The sequence below is a fragment of the Saccostrea cucullata genome, unplaced genomic scaffold (genome assembly GCF_032062105.1).
Source record: "Saccostrea cucullata isolate Sc308-1 unplaced genomic scaffold, CSIRO_AGI_Scuc_v1 ctg1824, whole genome shotgun sequence".
NCBI lineage: Eukaryota > Metazoa > Mollusca > Bivalvia > Ostreida > Ostreidae > Saccostrea > Saccostrea cuccullata.
In genome coordinates this window covers 1,636-15,742 of record NW_026937736.1, presented here as the reverse complement: position 1 = coordinate 15,742, position 14,107 = coordinate 1,636, and the positions used below count along the sequence as shown (strand labels likewise).

Below are 14,107 nucleotides of genomic sequence, written 5' to 3'. Positions count from 1 at the left end.
AATAAGAATTCAAACCCTGTAATCTTTCACAAGGTACAGTATACATTTATTCGAAGTTGACCCCCCTGATAAACATCATAAGATTCAAACAAAATACACAAAATGTTCTAAACTGTCGTATGCCATCAAACAAGGTACTAGTATGTCAATAAAAAAACCTACATGTTGCATTTTTCAATATCTACCTTACAATTTCATGACTGAGTATTCAAAACATCCAGAAAATAAAATAAACATCAGATAAAATACTCACTTTCGCCTGTTTAATTTCTGCTTTATATTCAACCAATCTGGAAAAGTTAAATTCAAATTAGATATTTCAAAACTAGGATTATTATAAAGTATAATTTCCATTTCCATGAATTTGTAATTTTTTTGGCGAATTGAAAACTTACGTATTTAAATAAATAATACGTACGATTTTGATCCTCTTTGGCGTCAATTCTAACGTCCCCTGTCTCTATAAACTGTAGGGAAAACATCATCATAAATATAATCATAAATATTTTTTGTTAATGCTATTCAACATTTACTTCTTTGATAGCAATAAGGTTTCCGATCCGAAATCTAGAGAAGATACAGCATCGCGAGAATTTGACTTACGAAGATGCAACACTTACTGCTCGTCTAGTTTATTATATTTACATAGAAAAACAAATATATAAAACAATAAGTTCTGACATAATAATTATAATGCATTTAATATCTATTCGTTACAAAGTATCATTGAAAATATGTAAACTACTATTTGAACAATATACTGTGTTAGATAAGAAATTTCTTTTTAGAAAAATTAAAAAGGAGTGAAAACTTTTCTAAGAAAATCCACATTAGATACTGACAAATAATGTATATTTTAATCTTAGAAAGCAAAATGCATTATTCAAATTATCATTTTCTTTCATACAAACCTGAAATACAATTTTGTTTAAGAATGTCTGTGTGGAATACCGTTATATATAAATCATTCCTTTATGTTAGAAAATGGCTTTACAATGTAACAACACAAATGGAGTAGAAAAATTAGGGTCTAACTGTCTTTCTTTTTACATAAAAAGCATCGTTGTGAAGTTTAAATTTTCAATTGAAACAATTATTATGAGATAAAAATCTTTGAGTTAGCTTTTACTGAAACAATAGGCCCTGGGGCTCACCTGAGCACTGTGGCTAGGAAAAATAGCACAAATCAGTTTAGTATTCAGAAGCTTAAATGCATTAGTGGATAAGGGATTGGGGATGATTTGAAAAAAAATGAATCTACACTAACTAAGGATATTTACGTGTTTTTTGTTACTAACTTTGACTTTTTCCCCTACAAATTTGAACTTTAATTGTGGCCCCACCCTACCCCCTGGGGATAATAATTTGAACAAACTTGAATTGAGACAACATGAGGATGCTTCCATATAAATATGACCAAACATGGCTTTCTTGTTCTTGAGAAGAAGATTTTTGAAGATCTTTCCTATGTATTCCTATGTAAAACTTTGAACGTATATACATTGCAGCTCTTTCCTACCCCAGAAGTCATGATTAGAACATACTTGAATATATATTACCTGAGGATACTTTTACATAAATATGACCAATCCTAGCTTTGTTTTTCATGAGGAGAAGTTTTTTGAAGGTTTTTCCTATAGTTTTATATGGAAAACTTTGATCGTAAATTGTGGCCCCATCCTATCCATGGGGTCATGCTTTGAACAAATTTGAATCCACACTTTCTGCCAATGATTCAATATGAGTTTCATCTTTCCTGGCCCATTGGTTCTTGAAAATAGTTTTCAATGATGCCATCAATATTACGCTATTTCGTAATTATCTCCCGTTGGAAAACTTGAATTGAATTCCCTTCACCCAAGGATACTTTATGCCAAATTTAATTGAAATTGGCCCTGTACCTTTGGAAAAGAAGATGAAAGGTAAAAGGTTTATACGACGACAACGATAACGACAGACAACGGACAAATTTCGATCAGAAAAGCTCACTTGAGCCATCAGCTCAGGTGAGCTAAAACTGTTATGAGATTATTACACACGAAAGGTAGCATCAAAATCATTTCCAAGTCTGTGGGTGGGGAACTGTTTTTAAATATTTTCTTTCATTTATGTACACACGTTGGTAGTTAATTTAATCTTTCTTATACAATCCAGTAAAAGTCTTTACAAGGCATTTTTGACAAAGGACTAATTTTATTATATCCAATATCTATTGAATAAAACTTTTTGTTTTGTTTTGTGCTTTATATTTTATTCTCGCCTGTGATATGGGATTGCATTTATAAATAATCAAAAAGGTATCCTTAAGTGATACAGTTCACATTATTTCTTATAACTTAGAAAATCACGATATCTCTAATGTATCAGATTCCCTTTTATCCTTGTTATTAATGTTATCATTGAACCATAAAGTTTCTTTAAAATGTTTGGTTCAATATCAATATCAATCCATCTAAGGTGTGTCCATGTTCCAACATGTCTCTGTAAAATTGTAGCACTGATGAACATGCATGTAGCATATTCAAACAATATCGGCTAATTATATAATCGTTCAATTATATATTCTTCAAGTAAGATTTTATAAGTGCTTCAAAATTAGGAATTTTCAATCCACACTTATTGAATTTGGGTAGGATACTGAGAGTTTAACTTCTGGCGTTTTATTATTCACTATAAACTTATTAAGTTCTTTCGCCACTCCTTTTTTCATTTGTGAGGGAAATTGAAGTACTCGTGTATGGTATCCTTTTTTTAATCGGTATCAATGTTTTATACACTGTCATATTTAGGAATTTATCTTATTTAACTTCAATTTTGTCACACAAAACCAATTGTGGCGAAACACGTGTGATCCACTGAATAAAGGGGGAAGATATGAAAACTGGTATAATCAAAGTGTTTAAAATTTCATTTCAATGTTAATTACACATCGACATGCTATTATTTAAAAATTATTTTGATTTATTTATTAAAGATCACAGTAACGATCGATCGAAACAAATGTAAATATATGTCACTCGTCAGCTTTATATTAAAAAGTTTGATCAGAAAATATAACATCAAAATCATTTACAATTACACGTTACAATTCAACATTTCGGATACATTTGACTTAAACAATGCAAATTATTCACCAAACTGTACAAAAATGCGAAGAAACAAAATTTATGGGAAGGGGGTCGGCTATTTCTTGTGGTGGAAGTCGTGATATCATTCAGAAAAAAATGAGGAAAAATTAAATTCAAATCCGTATCGAGGAAAATGTCATGCTCACGAAGACCATTCGTTTTTTTGTGGTCATGTTCTCGATTTCGTATTTTGTATAAAACTGATGGAGCTGACTAGTGTTTGATATCTGACCCGACCGCTATTTGAAGAAGTTTTAATTTAGGTTTTCACAATTTTAATTATAAATATCGATTTATATAGCAGCTTGAAATCAAAAGAAAACGGATGAATAATTCAAGAAATCAAACTAACATTCCTTGAAGTACCTCATTCACATGTATCAGGAAAGCAGCATGTACAATGAAATACGATGAGTATTTGCTTACAAGTAAAAGTAATGAACAACATACTTTTTCGAGCCATTTAACTGTTTTCCAGCATGAAACACTATCTTCGTAAGTAACATACATTGTCTTCCCACATAATTTAATGGCTGGCCTTTTCTGCAAAGTTTTAAATCAAAGCATTTGTAATATATATCAATATATACACCCAAATAGACATACTTAAAATTATGTGAACTTTTATCATTTCAAGTAATCAGATTTTGAAGAAAAATGCTGCATTAATTCTACAACGCCCGTATTCTAAAATTTGTTTTTCCTGCCTTCGGAGTCTTGTTTATTTGAAAGCGATGGTCAATATTGTCAATTAAAATATAAGATGAAACGCCCCATTAGCAAAACTACTGGTATGACACTCATAAATTGTGTTCATGTAGACTAAAACTTACTGCGGCTTGGTCCACAAATATATAAAAACAATTAGGGAATCAAAAATTTACTAAAGTAATTTAAACCACTTACATTAAGTTTTTTAAGAAATGATTTTATCATGCTTCCTGTTGTGCAATCGTAAAAGGTGTCTTCTATCATTAAGATGGAAGGTTCATTTCTTGCGAGAGCTCTCATTTGAATTTCTGCAGCGCATCCATCATCTATATGGAATTAAAAAAAGATTAAGATTTCAATGTTTTTAGGTAGTTCATATTTGAATGACGTCATCATAAGTAGTACACATATAGTGCATGGGAGAGTTAACAAATAGCTAAAACTAATAGCAAGCACAGCGAGCGTCATGAAGCGCTGCGAGCTCTTAAAGCAACGCCTGGGCAAAAAGAAAATTCGGACTACTGCACATTCATTCGATCAATCTCTCACCAGAAGGCGTTTTTACGCTCCGCTCCAACACTCACCAGAGGGCGTTTTACGTTCCGCTCCAGCGGAGCGCGCCCTCTGGTGAGAGATTGTCATTCGACAGAATTTTTTGACGCAGTAATTTGGACCCACAATGCATCACTTAGAACCACAAAAGCTAAAGCAACGTTCTCGTGAGAATAAGAACATAGGTTAAACGAATAAAATAAACTTGCCTTGATATAATAAATTTGTTGCAGAAAAATAGTCAATAAAACGGTTCTTCATTAAAATCAGCCCTGTTCAGGTTTCGGTTTCGTAAAGCAACATGCATTTGACGTCATGTGACGTCAGAGTCTTAGACGCGCCCAATTTACGCTCGCCCCAACGGTCGCACCGTCAACATATCAATTTTTTGCTTGCTGTTGGAAAATATTCTTATTGTTTTTTGACAATATATCATATGTCTGTGATGTCATATAAATATATATAAAACAGCATTAAAAGGATGTTTAATATATGTGGTCGGCGCATGACAATATTTTGACTTTTGCATAGAATTGTCAATGAAGTTTTCTCTGTTAGCTATACGAAAATATAATTTCACAAAATTTACCTACATAAATACTCTGTTATTTGGTGTACTCAAATTTAAAAATTCGTTTATTTGACACCATCAATGACAAGTATATGACGATATGTGCCAAAGCTCTTTAAATAGACATGATCAAAAATGATGACGTAGGGCGGTAATGTTGAGCATCAAATTATTGAGCAACACTATGTTCATCGTCTCAAGCCACGGTCCGGAGTCCGCATATATGGCTCTCTCCAGATGGGAGAGGAGCGTACATTTTGGCCGTGGTTTGCGACGATGAGCTATGTTGAGTGGGATATGACTCCGCGCATAGGGAAAAGAGATGTTAACGATTGAAAAACAAAAACATCATATAGGAAATAGGTATACCTCTAGTTGAAGGGGTGTGAGGTTGGCTTTGGTTATTCGATAGAAGAAAATAGACCACTAAAATGAAGACGAACTGAAGAGACATTGGACTACGTGTAAACCACTGTTAAACAATTCGAGCAGTTAAGCTGATGATCGGGATAGTGAAATTGTCTATTAAAACATAAATAATGATTAATCTCGGCAATATTTTGGTACTTTTCATACTGATTGTTAGTCCATTATTTATACACTGATATGACGACGGATTCTCCCGTTATTTCCCGATCATAACAAGGAACGCACGGCGGGTGTGACCGCTCGGCAGGGGATGCTCACTCCTCCATGGCACCTGATCCCACCTCTGATGTTTCGGAGGTCCGTGTTTGCTATGCTCCTATTTAGTATTGTTTTATAAACTTTGATCTTGAATATTGTTCGTTATCTCTATATGTTTCATAACAAGTATTTGAGATAAATAACTTATTATTATTATTATTATAATCTATTGAAACTTTCACACATATTACAAGCATTACAAACTTCTGTATGGATATATGTACAATCAAAATCAAACAAGAAAACTTATGCAAAATTAGTGTGAAAGTTTATTAAGAGAGAGAGTTTACATACTTTTCCCTAAAACATATTCAGTTTTCTTTAAGCTTACCATATGAAAAAAAAAAACAGAAAGGGGGGAGTTAAAGAAAGACTAGTGCAGTGCAGTTTTGAGGGATTTACTAGTAACATTAAAGAAATGGTGGGGAAAAAAACTGATGATAATAATTACAATGAAAGTAAATTAATTAAAGTATAACAACCCATTTCTGCCAGATAGTATTAATATCTGTCAATTTTTTTTTATCATCTTTTAAAGTGTGTTTTAAAGCTTTAACATATAATAAATAAATAAATTTAAAAGACCTTGGATAGATGGGCAGGTATTCTGACAACGAACTTTATAAATATAATGCTTCATTAATATCAGCATGAAGTTGAAGTATTCAGAATTTTCATTTTTGTCCTTTTCACCAAAAATAAATGATTTCGCATTGAAATTCAATTCAATGTCCTTTGCTTGTCATAAACGTATGAATTTTTTTCTAAAATGCTGAACAACATTACATTCCCAGATTAAATGATAAATTGTTTCCTCTTCATCTTCACAAAAAGTGCAATACTTTGTGTCGGATTTACCTATTTTATACATGAGACTATTTGTAGTTAGAATATGATGATTAACTCTGTATTGAAACCATTGTAATTTACAATCCCGTGTCACCAGGAATGGAAGATTATAAATTGTTTTCCATTGCATATCAGTAATTTCAAAATATCTTGTCGACTTACTTTTACCAGAAGGTTTGAGATAATAACTTGGTGGCTTAAAAAAATGAATTTTATAAGAGACACAGTTTCGAGAAACAAAGTTAAAAACATTGCGAGCTACGTTTTGACGTCGTCGGTGTTGCCGACAGCTGATTTGTTAGATATTTCAATTTATGCATTATTAAAACAATGTTGATCATGATGTATGCCAGATTTCAATTTTATAGCCTAAGTGAAACAAAAGATATTGAAAATGATCACATTTTAACAAAAATACTTATATTATTCATTGATGACATTAAACACGCTTGTATGTAATATTCAGAAAATAAATTGTTTAAAGAAAATGTACATGTTGCTTTTGGTTCACATTTATACTTTTTATACATTTTTAGACGTAAAGACTTTCAAGTTAATATTGTTTTTATGCGTCCGGATCGATAGATCCGGGGCGTATATTGTTTTTGTCCTGTCTGTCTGTTTGTCTGTTTGTTTGTTTGTTTGTCTGTTTGTCTGCAAACTTTAACCTTCACCATAACTTTTGAACCATGAAAGACAGAAACTTCATATTTGGTATACATACTCCACTAATTAATCTCTTTCAAATGACACCAAGGTCAATGGCCTTCTGACCTTGACTGTGACCTATATGCTAAAAATAGCTTTTTATCTGCAAACTTTAACCTTCGCCATTACTTTTGAACCATGAAAGGTAGAGACTTCATATTTGGTTTGCATACTCCACTTATTAAACCCTTTCAAATGACATCAAGGTCAATGACCTTGTGACCTTTACTGTGACCTACATCCTAAAAATAGTTTTTTTCGTACCTTTGTCATAACTTTCGAACCATAGAAGATAGAGACTGTGTATTTAGTTTGCATACTCCACTAATTAATTTCTTTCAAATGACACCAAGGTCAATGACCTTGTGACCTTTACTGTGACCTTTATGCTAAAAATAGTTCTCTCGAAAGTTTGCCATAACTTTTGAACCACAAGAGATAGAGACTTCATACTTGGTATCCATACTTTACTAATCAATTTCTTTCAAATGATACCAAGGTCAATGACCTTGACTGTGACATATATGCTAGAAATAGCTTTTTTAAAAGATTTGTTGCCGCCGGGCACATAGTGTTTCACAAACACATCTTGTCTGACCTAGAAAATGTTCAATTAAAAGCACAAAAATGTGTCTGAGAAATACAGATGCCCTCGTTTGGCAGTCATTCTACAAAAACAATATAATCAAGATTTTTTGTGTCACTCGCAAATTTACGGATAAAATATTTTTAATGTAAATTTTAATATCGATTAAACTCTAAGTTTTCACATACATTTTATTAATATTTACTGATAAATATGCAGCTAATTTCTCGATATAAACATAATATATATGTTGAAGAACGTATTCGACTGCAAATCATAATTTAGCTTCACTTATTTACAAATTTCAAGATGAAATTTTTAGCCGTAAAAGAGTTCCAAGCAGATTAATATTGCAATGAATGTTAAAAAAGTTTTTATCTTTTTATTAAAAAAATCAAACCACTTATCGCAAAGACATACATGGATCTAGCTTCTACATGCGAAATCATAGTATGACGCTAAAAATATATTAAATTCGATAACGATTATGTTTTAAAGGAGATGGCCGAACTTAGCTTGCAGAAAGCACATAACTAGCTTCAGATTAATAAAAATCATATTCAAAATCTGAATTTAGTATTTAGAGTAAAGTTCTCATTGTTGATATTTATGAAATCATGATTAACAAAAAGTTTTAAGGAATTTTTTTCGTTAAAAGTTATGCCTTGTTATATAAAAAAAATGTGGTATCCGTTGGGTTTGAACCCTGGCAATAAATATCCTCAGTTTCATTCTCTTTTGAGACTAGCACGCTATCCACTTTGCTACACAAGTCCTGATGAAAATTGGCATTTAAATCATGTTTGCGATATGACCATGCATTGACTTAGTGGACCAAGTATTTCTCGAAAAGATACGATACTTATTTTTAAGGTATATTGGGTCTTGGCTCCATAATTTTGGAAAACAAAATTTGTATGTTTGTATGCAATCTTTGAGTTCTTATATATAAATAAACCATTTTGGATAGTTTTAAGTAAGCTCATGCACTTTAACATAATCTGTTGATAATTTAGCACCTATATCCATTTTTCGTAGTTCAGTTTTAAAGAAACTATTCAAGGTATTTTCATCCAACTTACTATTCGCGATAGCTTAGTGGGCTGCAATTGACCTTAGTCAATAAAAAAAGAAATGGGAAGCAACCGTTCCTTCGCCATGCCCTCGGCACTTTGAAGTGAAAGTTGTGGGTCTTTCGGATGAGACCTTAAAAATCGAGGCCTGTGTCATTGCAGACGTTGGCACGATAAAGATCCCTCACTGCTCAATGGCCCTGAAAGCCGAGTAAAGGTTTAAATTTGAATCCCTTCACCGATATATGGTGACGTCTCTATATGATTGAAAAATTCTGGAATGGGACGTAAAACAACTTACAATTTATCAATCTCATCCAATTTCATACACTTATAATAATTTTCATGTTGCATTATTATTATAAACTCGGCGGGACATTCATTTCCTATGGACAGATTTATATTATTTCTTTAAATATATATAAATATTATTTTCATAATAAGGTATGATAACAAAATTACCAAGACAAGATAGACTGTCGTCGTAAAATATTCTTTCTGCAAAACAACAATAGAACAATATCGTAACATAAAGACGAGCAATTTGTTTTTTTTTTTGTATTTCATATTCTTTATATATTTTAAAGTAAATTTCTTTTAATTCATCATTTTAGTGAAAAAGTATCCTTGCATTAAAAATATTTTTATTTTTTCTTGGAAAATTTAACTAAACTAATAGATTTTGTACCAATTTATATTGTAGGCCCAAATGATTTACATGTATTAAAAACAAACCAGTAAATAAATCGTATACACTTCTTCCATCTTTTGATGTCGTTTGTGGATCTGCCCCAGCTTTTAATAAATCCAATGTCACTGAAGGACTTCCATAAACTGATTTTAGCAGGGGACACTCTTCATTTTTGTCGTACTTGTTTGGATCTGCACCCATAGACAGCATTTTCTGAATTTCAGTCTCCGTATTATCAAATCCCATTACAATGTCTAAAGGATATTTTCCAATCGAGTTAGGATTACCTAAGGGCAAATTGTTGTCCAATAAAATATTGAGTATTCGCAATCCTTCATCCTTCATCCTGAGACCTGAAAAAAATATCTATCTAAGAATCGAGTACTACAACATTTATCAAGACTTTGCCATCATGACTCAATATTATTGTTTTCAAATAAGTTTATTTCACAGGTCCATTCGAAAAATTTTCGCTCATACAGAGACATCCTAATATGCCCGTGAAAAGTCATGCAAGGACATTGGCATTTTGGGATCTTTATCGTGCCAACGCCCGCCTAGTCACTGGACATCGGCTTTTAATGTCTCATCCGAAGGACCAGTAACTTTCAACTGAAAGGTCGAGCGTTTGGCGAAGAAACACCTGCTATCATATTTTACATCGATTTAGATAAGTCGCGGCCGGGATTTGAACCCACAATCTGATCACAGTTGAAAATTTTTGGACTGTGATAATTATTTCGTACTGCCACAGGGTATTATATGGACTGCAAGAAAAAAGATATGACGTACAACCAAATAGTCGTATTGTTCCAAAGTAGCCATAAGGGAAAAGCATCATTAAATGACAATCAATTCAATTTAGACAATTTTTACAGTAAAACAAACCGTGAAATAAAATAAAGAACTCTAAAAAGATTTTACTGCATATAAATGTCGTTAAACTTCTTGAAGATAAAAAATATGTCGGTATTCTCTCCTAAATAATAATAAGATTAAGTTAAAAAGGAGAGATTAACTTCACTTACTTGGTTCCTGGGATCCTTTGATGTCTATTTTTTCTGACAACCTACAACATACATCTAGTGGTGAAGAGATATTTTCTCCAATATGAGTCATGCTAGCTCCAGCTTTGATTAGCAGAAGGACGATTTCTTCAGCTTCATATGTAATCGCCTTCATGAGCAACGAGTCTTCACCTTCTTTCGCTGTGTTTGGATTGGCATTCTTGCTTAACAATAGACTAAACAATGGTTTTATTTCATCGTGTATTTTGAATTTCGTCTTCGGTAACTCAACACGTGCAAAGAAGTCATTTCCTACATGTTTCCGTTCAGTGATCAATGTCTGGAAAACCCTCTCTAAAAGACTAGTGCCTTTACTATCGACACAATTAGGAAAGGTTTCTGCCTCCAAAATCAACTCAAACAGTTCTGTATTCTTAGAAGTATCTGTCAACGACATAAAACTGATTTGACTGTAGTGTTTTAATTTACTTAATTAAATCAGTTTATTTCAATAAGATTAATTTTCGATGCTGATATTCCAAGTTTCAGGTATGAATCCTTTCCTACCACAAAGGTGATATTTGTTTTTTTTTTAATGGCACAAAAATAAAGAGATGTAAAACACTTTTGAACAGAAAATTACTTTTATTACCTTGTAAATTTTTGCTCTAAGTCGGAAATTAATCTTAGAATGCAACTTGTTTAATGGACTTTTCAGCTCGAATACTATTCGTTATCTCAATATATTTCATCGTCAAAAGTTTACAATTTCTTAATAAAAATTAGACATTTATTATTTGCATCGTTTACTACTGTTAAATGTAAAAATATTGATAACAATAGGCTAGTTTAAAATTTGAATCAGATAAGCTTTCTAATTAAAACGCCCTTTTTCTCAATTGAGCAGAAAATAATTACCTAATGGGAAGCAATAAAAGATTGGCAGTTCTCCACCGGCCTCCCTTTTGTTGACGTCATATCCAGCATTTAATAATAATTTTGTTAACTCCGTGTACTGGCACTCGATTGCAAAACGCAGTGTCGATTTTTTATCTTTGGGACACTTGACATTCACATCAGCTCCATTGTCAAGGAGACATTTAATGAGGTCATCTTTCTCTGGATTGTGGTAATACCAAGTACTTCCCCTCAGTAGCATTAGTAATGGCGTTTCACCAGCAATGTTTACTTCGTTGACTTTACACATTGCAGTCAATAACTTTTTGCCTAGTGCTAAAGTTGTTTCATTGATGTGCGAATCTAAAAAAAAGTACATTTCAATTTACTAACTTATCTGCTAAATATACTGAACTTTAAGCAGGAAAAAAGTGTTTTACTTGACATTATAACACAAAATATTCAGAATTGTCCAATCAAAATACTGGTCAGTGATCGCTGCCTTAGCAAAAATGTTCAAAAGAAACTTTCATTGGCGCATATAATATTCATACTTTATTTCTTTACAGGTCATCCGATCAAACCTTAATCAAAAGAAAACATCACATAACACGAAGGTTAAGCATACAATTGTTAAAAAATTCTTAATTATATTACATCTTTTCCATAAATTCATAACATTTATAAAACAAGAGGCCCAGGGGCCACATCGCTCACCTGAGTAACTTGGGTGATGAAGTTCTTTACCAGATTTCCCCTCTTGCTGTACCTTTTATGCCCCCTACACTCTCCCATTTCATGATTTTAATACTTTAGAATCTACACTATCCCAGGATGCTTTCACATAAGTTTCAGCTTTCCTGGCCCAGTGGTTCTTGAGAAGATTTTTAAAGATTTGTTCTATACATTTCTATGTAAAACTTATATTCCCTATTGTGGCCCCGCCCTACCCCCGGGGGTCATGATTTTAACAATTTAATATCTACACTACCCAAGGATGCTTCCACATAAGTTTCAGCTTTTCTGGCCCAGTGGTTTTTGAGAAATTTTTTTTAAAGATTTGTTCTATACATTTCTATGTAAAACTTATATTCCCTATTGTGGCCCCGCCCTACCCCCGGGGGTCATGATTTTAACAATTTAATATCTACACTACCCAAGGATGCTTCCACATAAGTTTCAGCTTTCCTGGCCCAGTGGTTCTTGAGAAGAAGATTTTTTAATGACCCCACCCTGTCTTTTCTTGATTATCTCCCCCTGTAAGGAAACTTGGCCCTTCATTTAAAAATTTAAACTCCCCTTCACCTAAGGATGTTTTGTACCAAGTTTGGTTAAAATTGACCCATCGGTTCTTGAGAAGAAGTCGTAAATGTGAAAAGTTTACGAACGGACAGACGGACGGACGGACGACGGACAAAATGTGATCAGAAAAGCTCACTTGAGCCTTCGGCTCAGGTGAGCTAAAAATACTTTTGGATATATGGAAAGGAGTATGACCTATTTTCTTTCTGGTTTCCTTTAGAGCTAGCAGAGTTAGTTTAAATTCTACACTCACCACATAGGACATGTAAAACCGTGTTTCCACTTCCGTCCTTATAATTCAGATTGATCCCATTTTCGATTAGAAAATCTGCTATTCTGTGGTTCTTCTTTAGCAAGGCCTCAATCAACACTGAACCAATTCTTGGGTCCTTTAGATCAGCACCTTTTGATATCAGCAGTTTAACGTTTTCAACAACAGTTTCCTGAGATGAATAGTCATTTGACAACGCCATTTCTATTAAATTTGTGCCCAAGTCATTTTCAATGGTCTTCATAGAAATTTCACAGTCCAAAAAGGCAAGTATCTGATCTGTAAAAGAACGTTCAATATACATGTATATGAAGCACGAAGAAATTCAATTTTATAAGAATTGTACCCACTTCCGCCCTAGCCCGGGGTTAAACTCTCGAGCTACGGATTTTTTTTGTCTCCTAGCAGTAGAGGAATAGCACACTAGACCACTCGACTATTCAGACAAGTAAAAAAAAACTGCTTTCGATGCCGATGCAGTTCTCGCGGCTCTGCTCTACATTGAAAGGTCATTGAGGATGGAAGTAAGATAGTTACATGTTATTAGAGGATCGTTACATAAACAGAACATAATTCAGCTATATTGTCAAGCACTGTGTTAGCCATGATCTTTCTTAATTTCATCATATGTATTTATACTGACCAATGAAAAAAGATCACGTGATCGGAAAAGTATTGCGCGCTGTATAACTTGAACTTTCTACCTCGCCCATTCAAGTCTTAAGGCCATAGATGGCAGCTATAACAATTCTTAGACACGGTGGAACCCTAAATTATGATTGAAAAGTATTTCACTTGTCAGTTAATCCTAACACGTATTTAAAATATTCTTAATGCTCAATTTGAACGTTCAACGATTGACGCACGGGAAAATGGCCACTTTTTGACCGAGATGTACAGCGATTCTTTAAAGAACGAGGGCGTTTTTGATTGGCATTCGGCAGGAATCTGGGAGTAATTGAAAAGTGAAAATTTTATCGACATGTCACATGAAATTTTAACATTTTTTTTATTTATCTGGTCCCTGTTCAACAGGAAAGGAAAATATTTTCCCGAAATTGAGCTTTGATTTGC

General features: G+C 33.0%; 1 protein-coding gene across 1 annotated transcript; it reads right to left on the bottom strand.

Annotated features, from left to right (window-relative positions):
* Positions 1-249: 249 nt before the first annotated feature.
* Positions 250-13,312, bottom strand: LOC134248744 (uncharacterized; the record flags this gene model as incomplete). Its single annotated transcript, XM_062731140.1, has 9 exons — positions 250-290; positions 419-467; positions 3,579-3,671; positions 4,035-4,165; positions 9,328-9,363; positions 9,601-9,909; positions 10,585-11,007; positions 11,482-11,823; positions 13,016-13,312. Coding segments are annotated over 9 exons (1,721 nt in total), but the record flags the coding sequence as incomplete, so codon positions are not given.
* Positions 13,313-14,107: the final 795 nt, after the last annotated feature.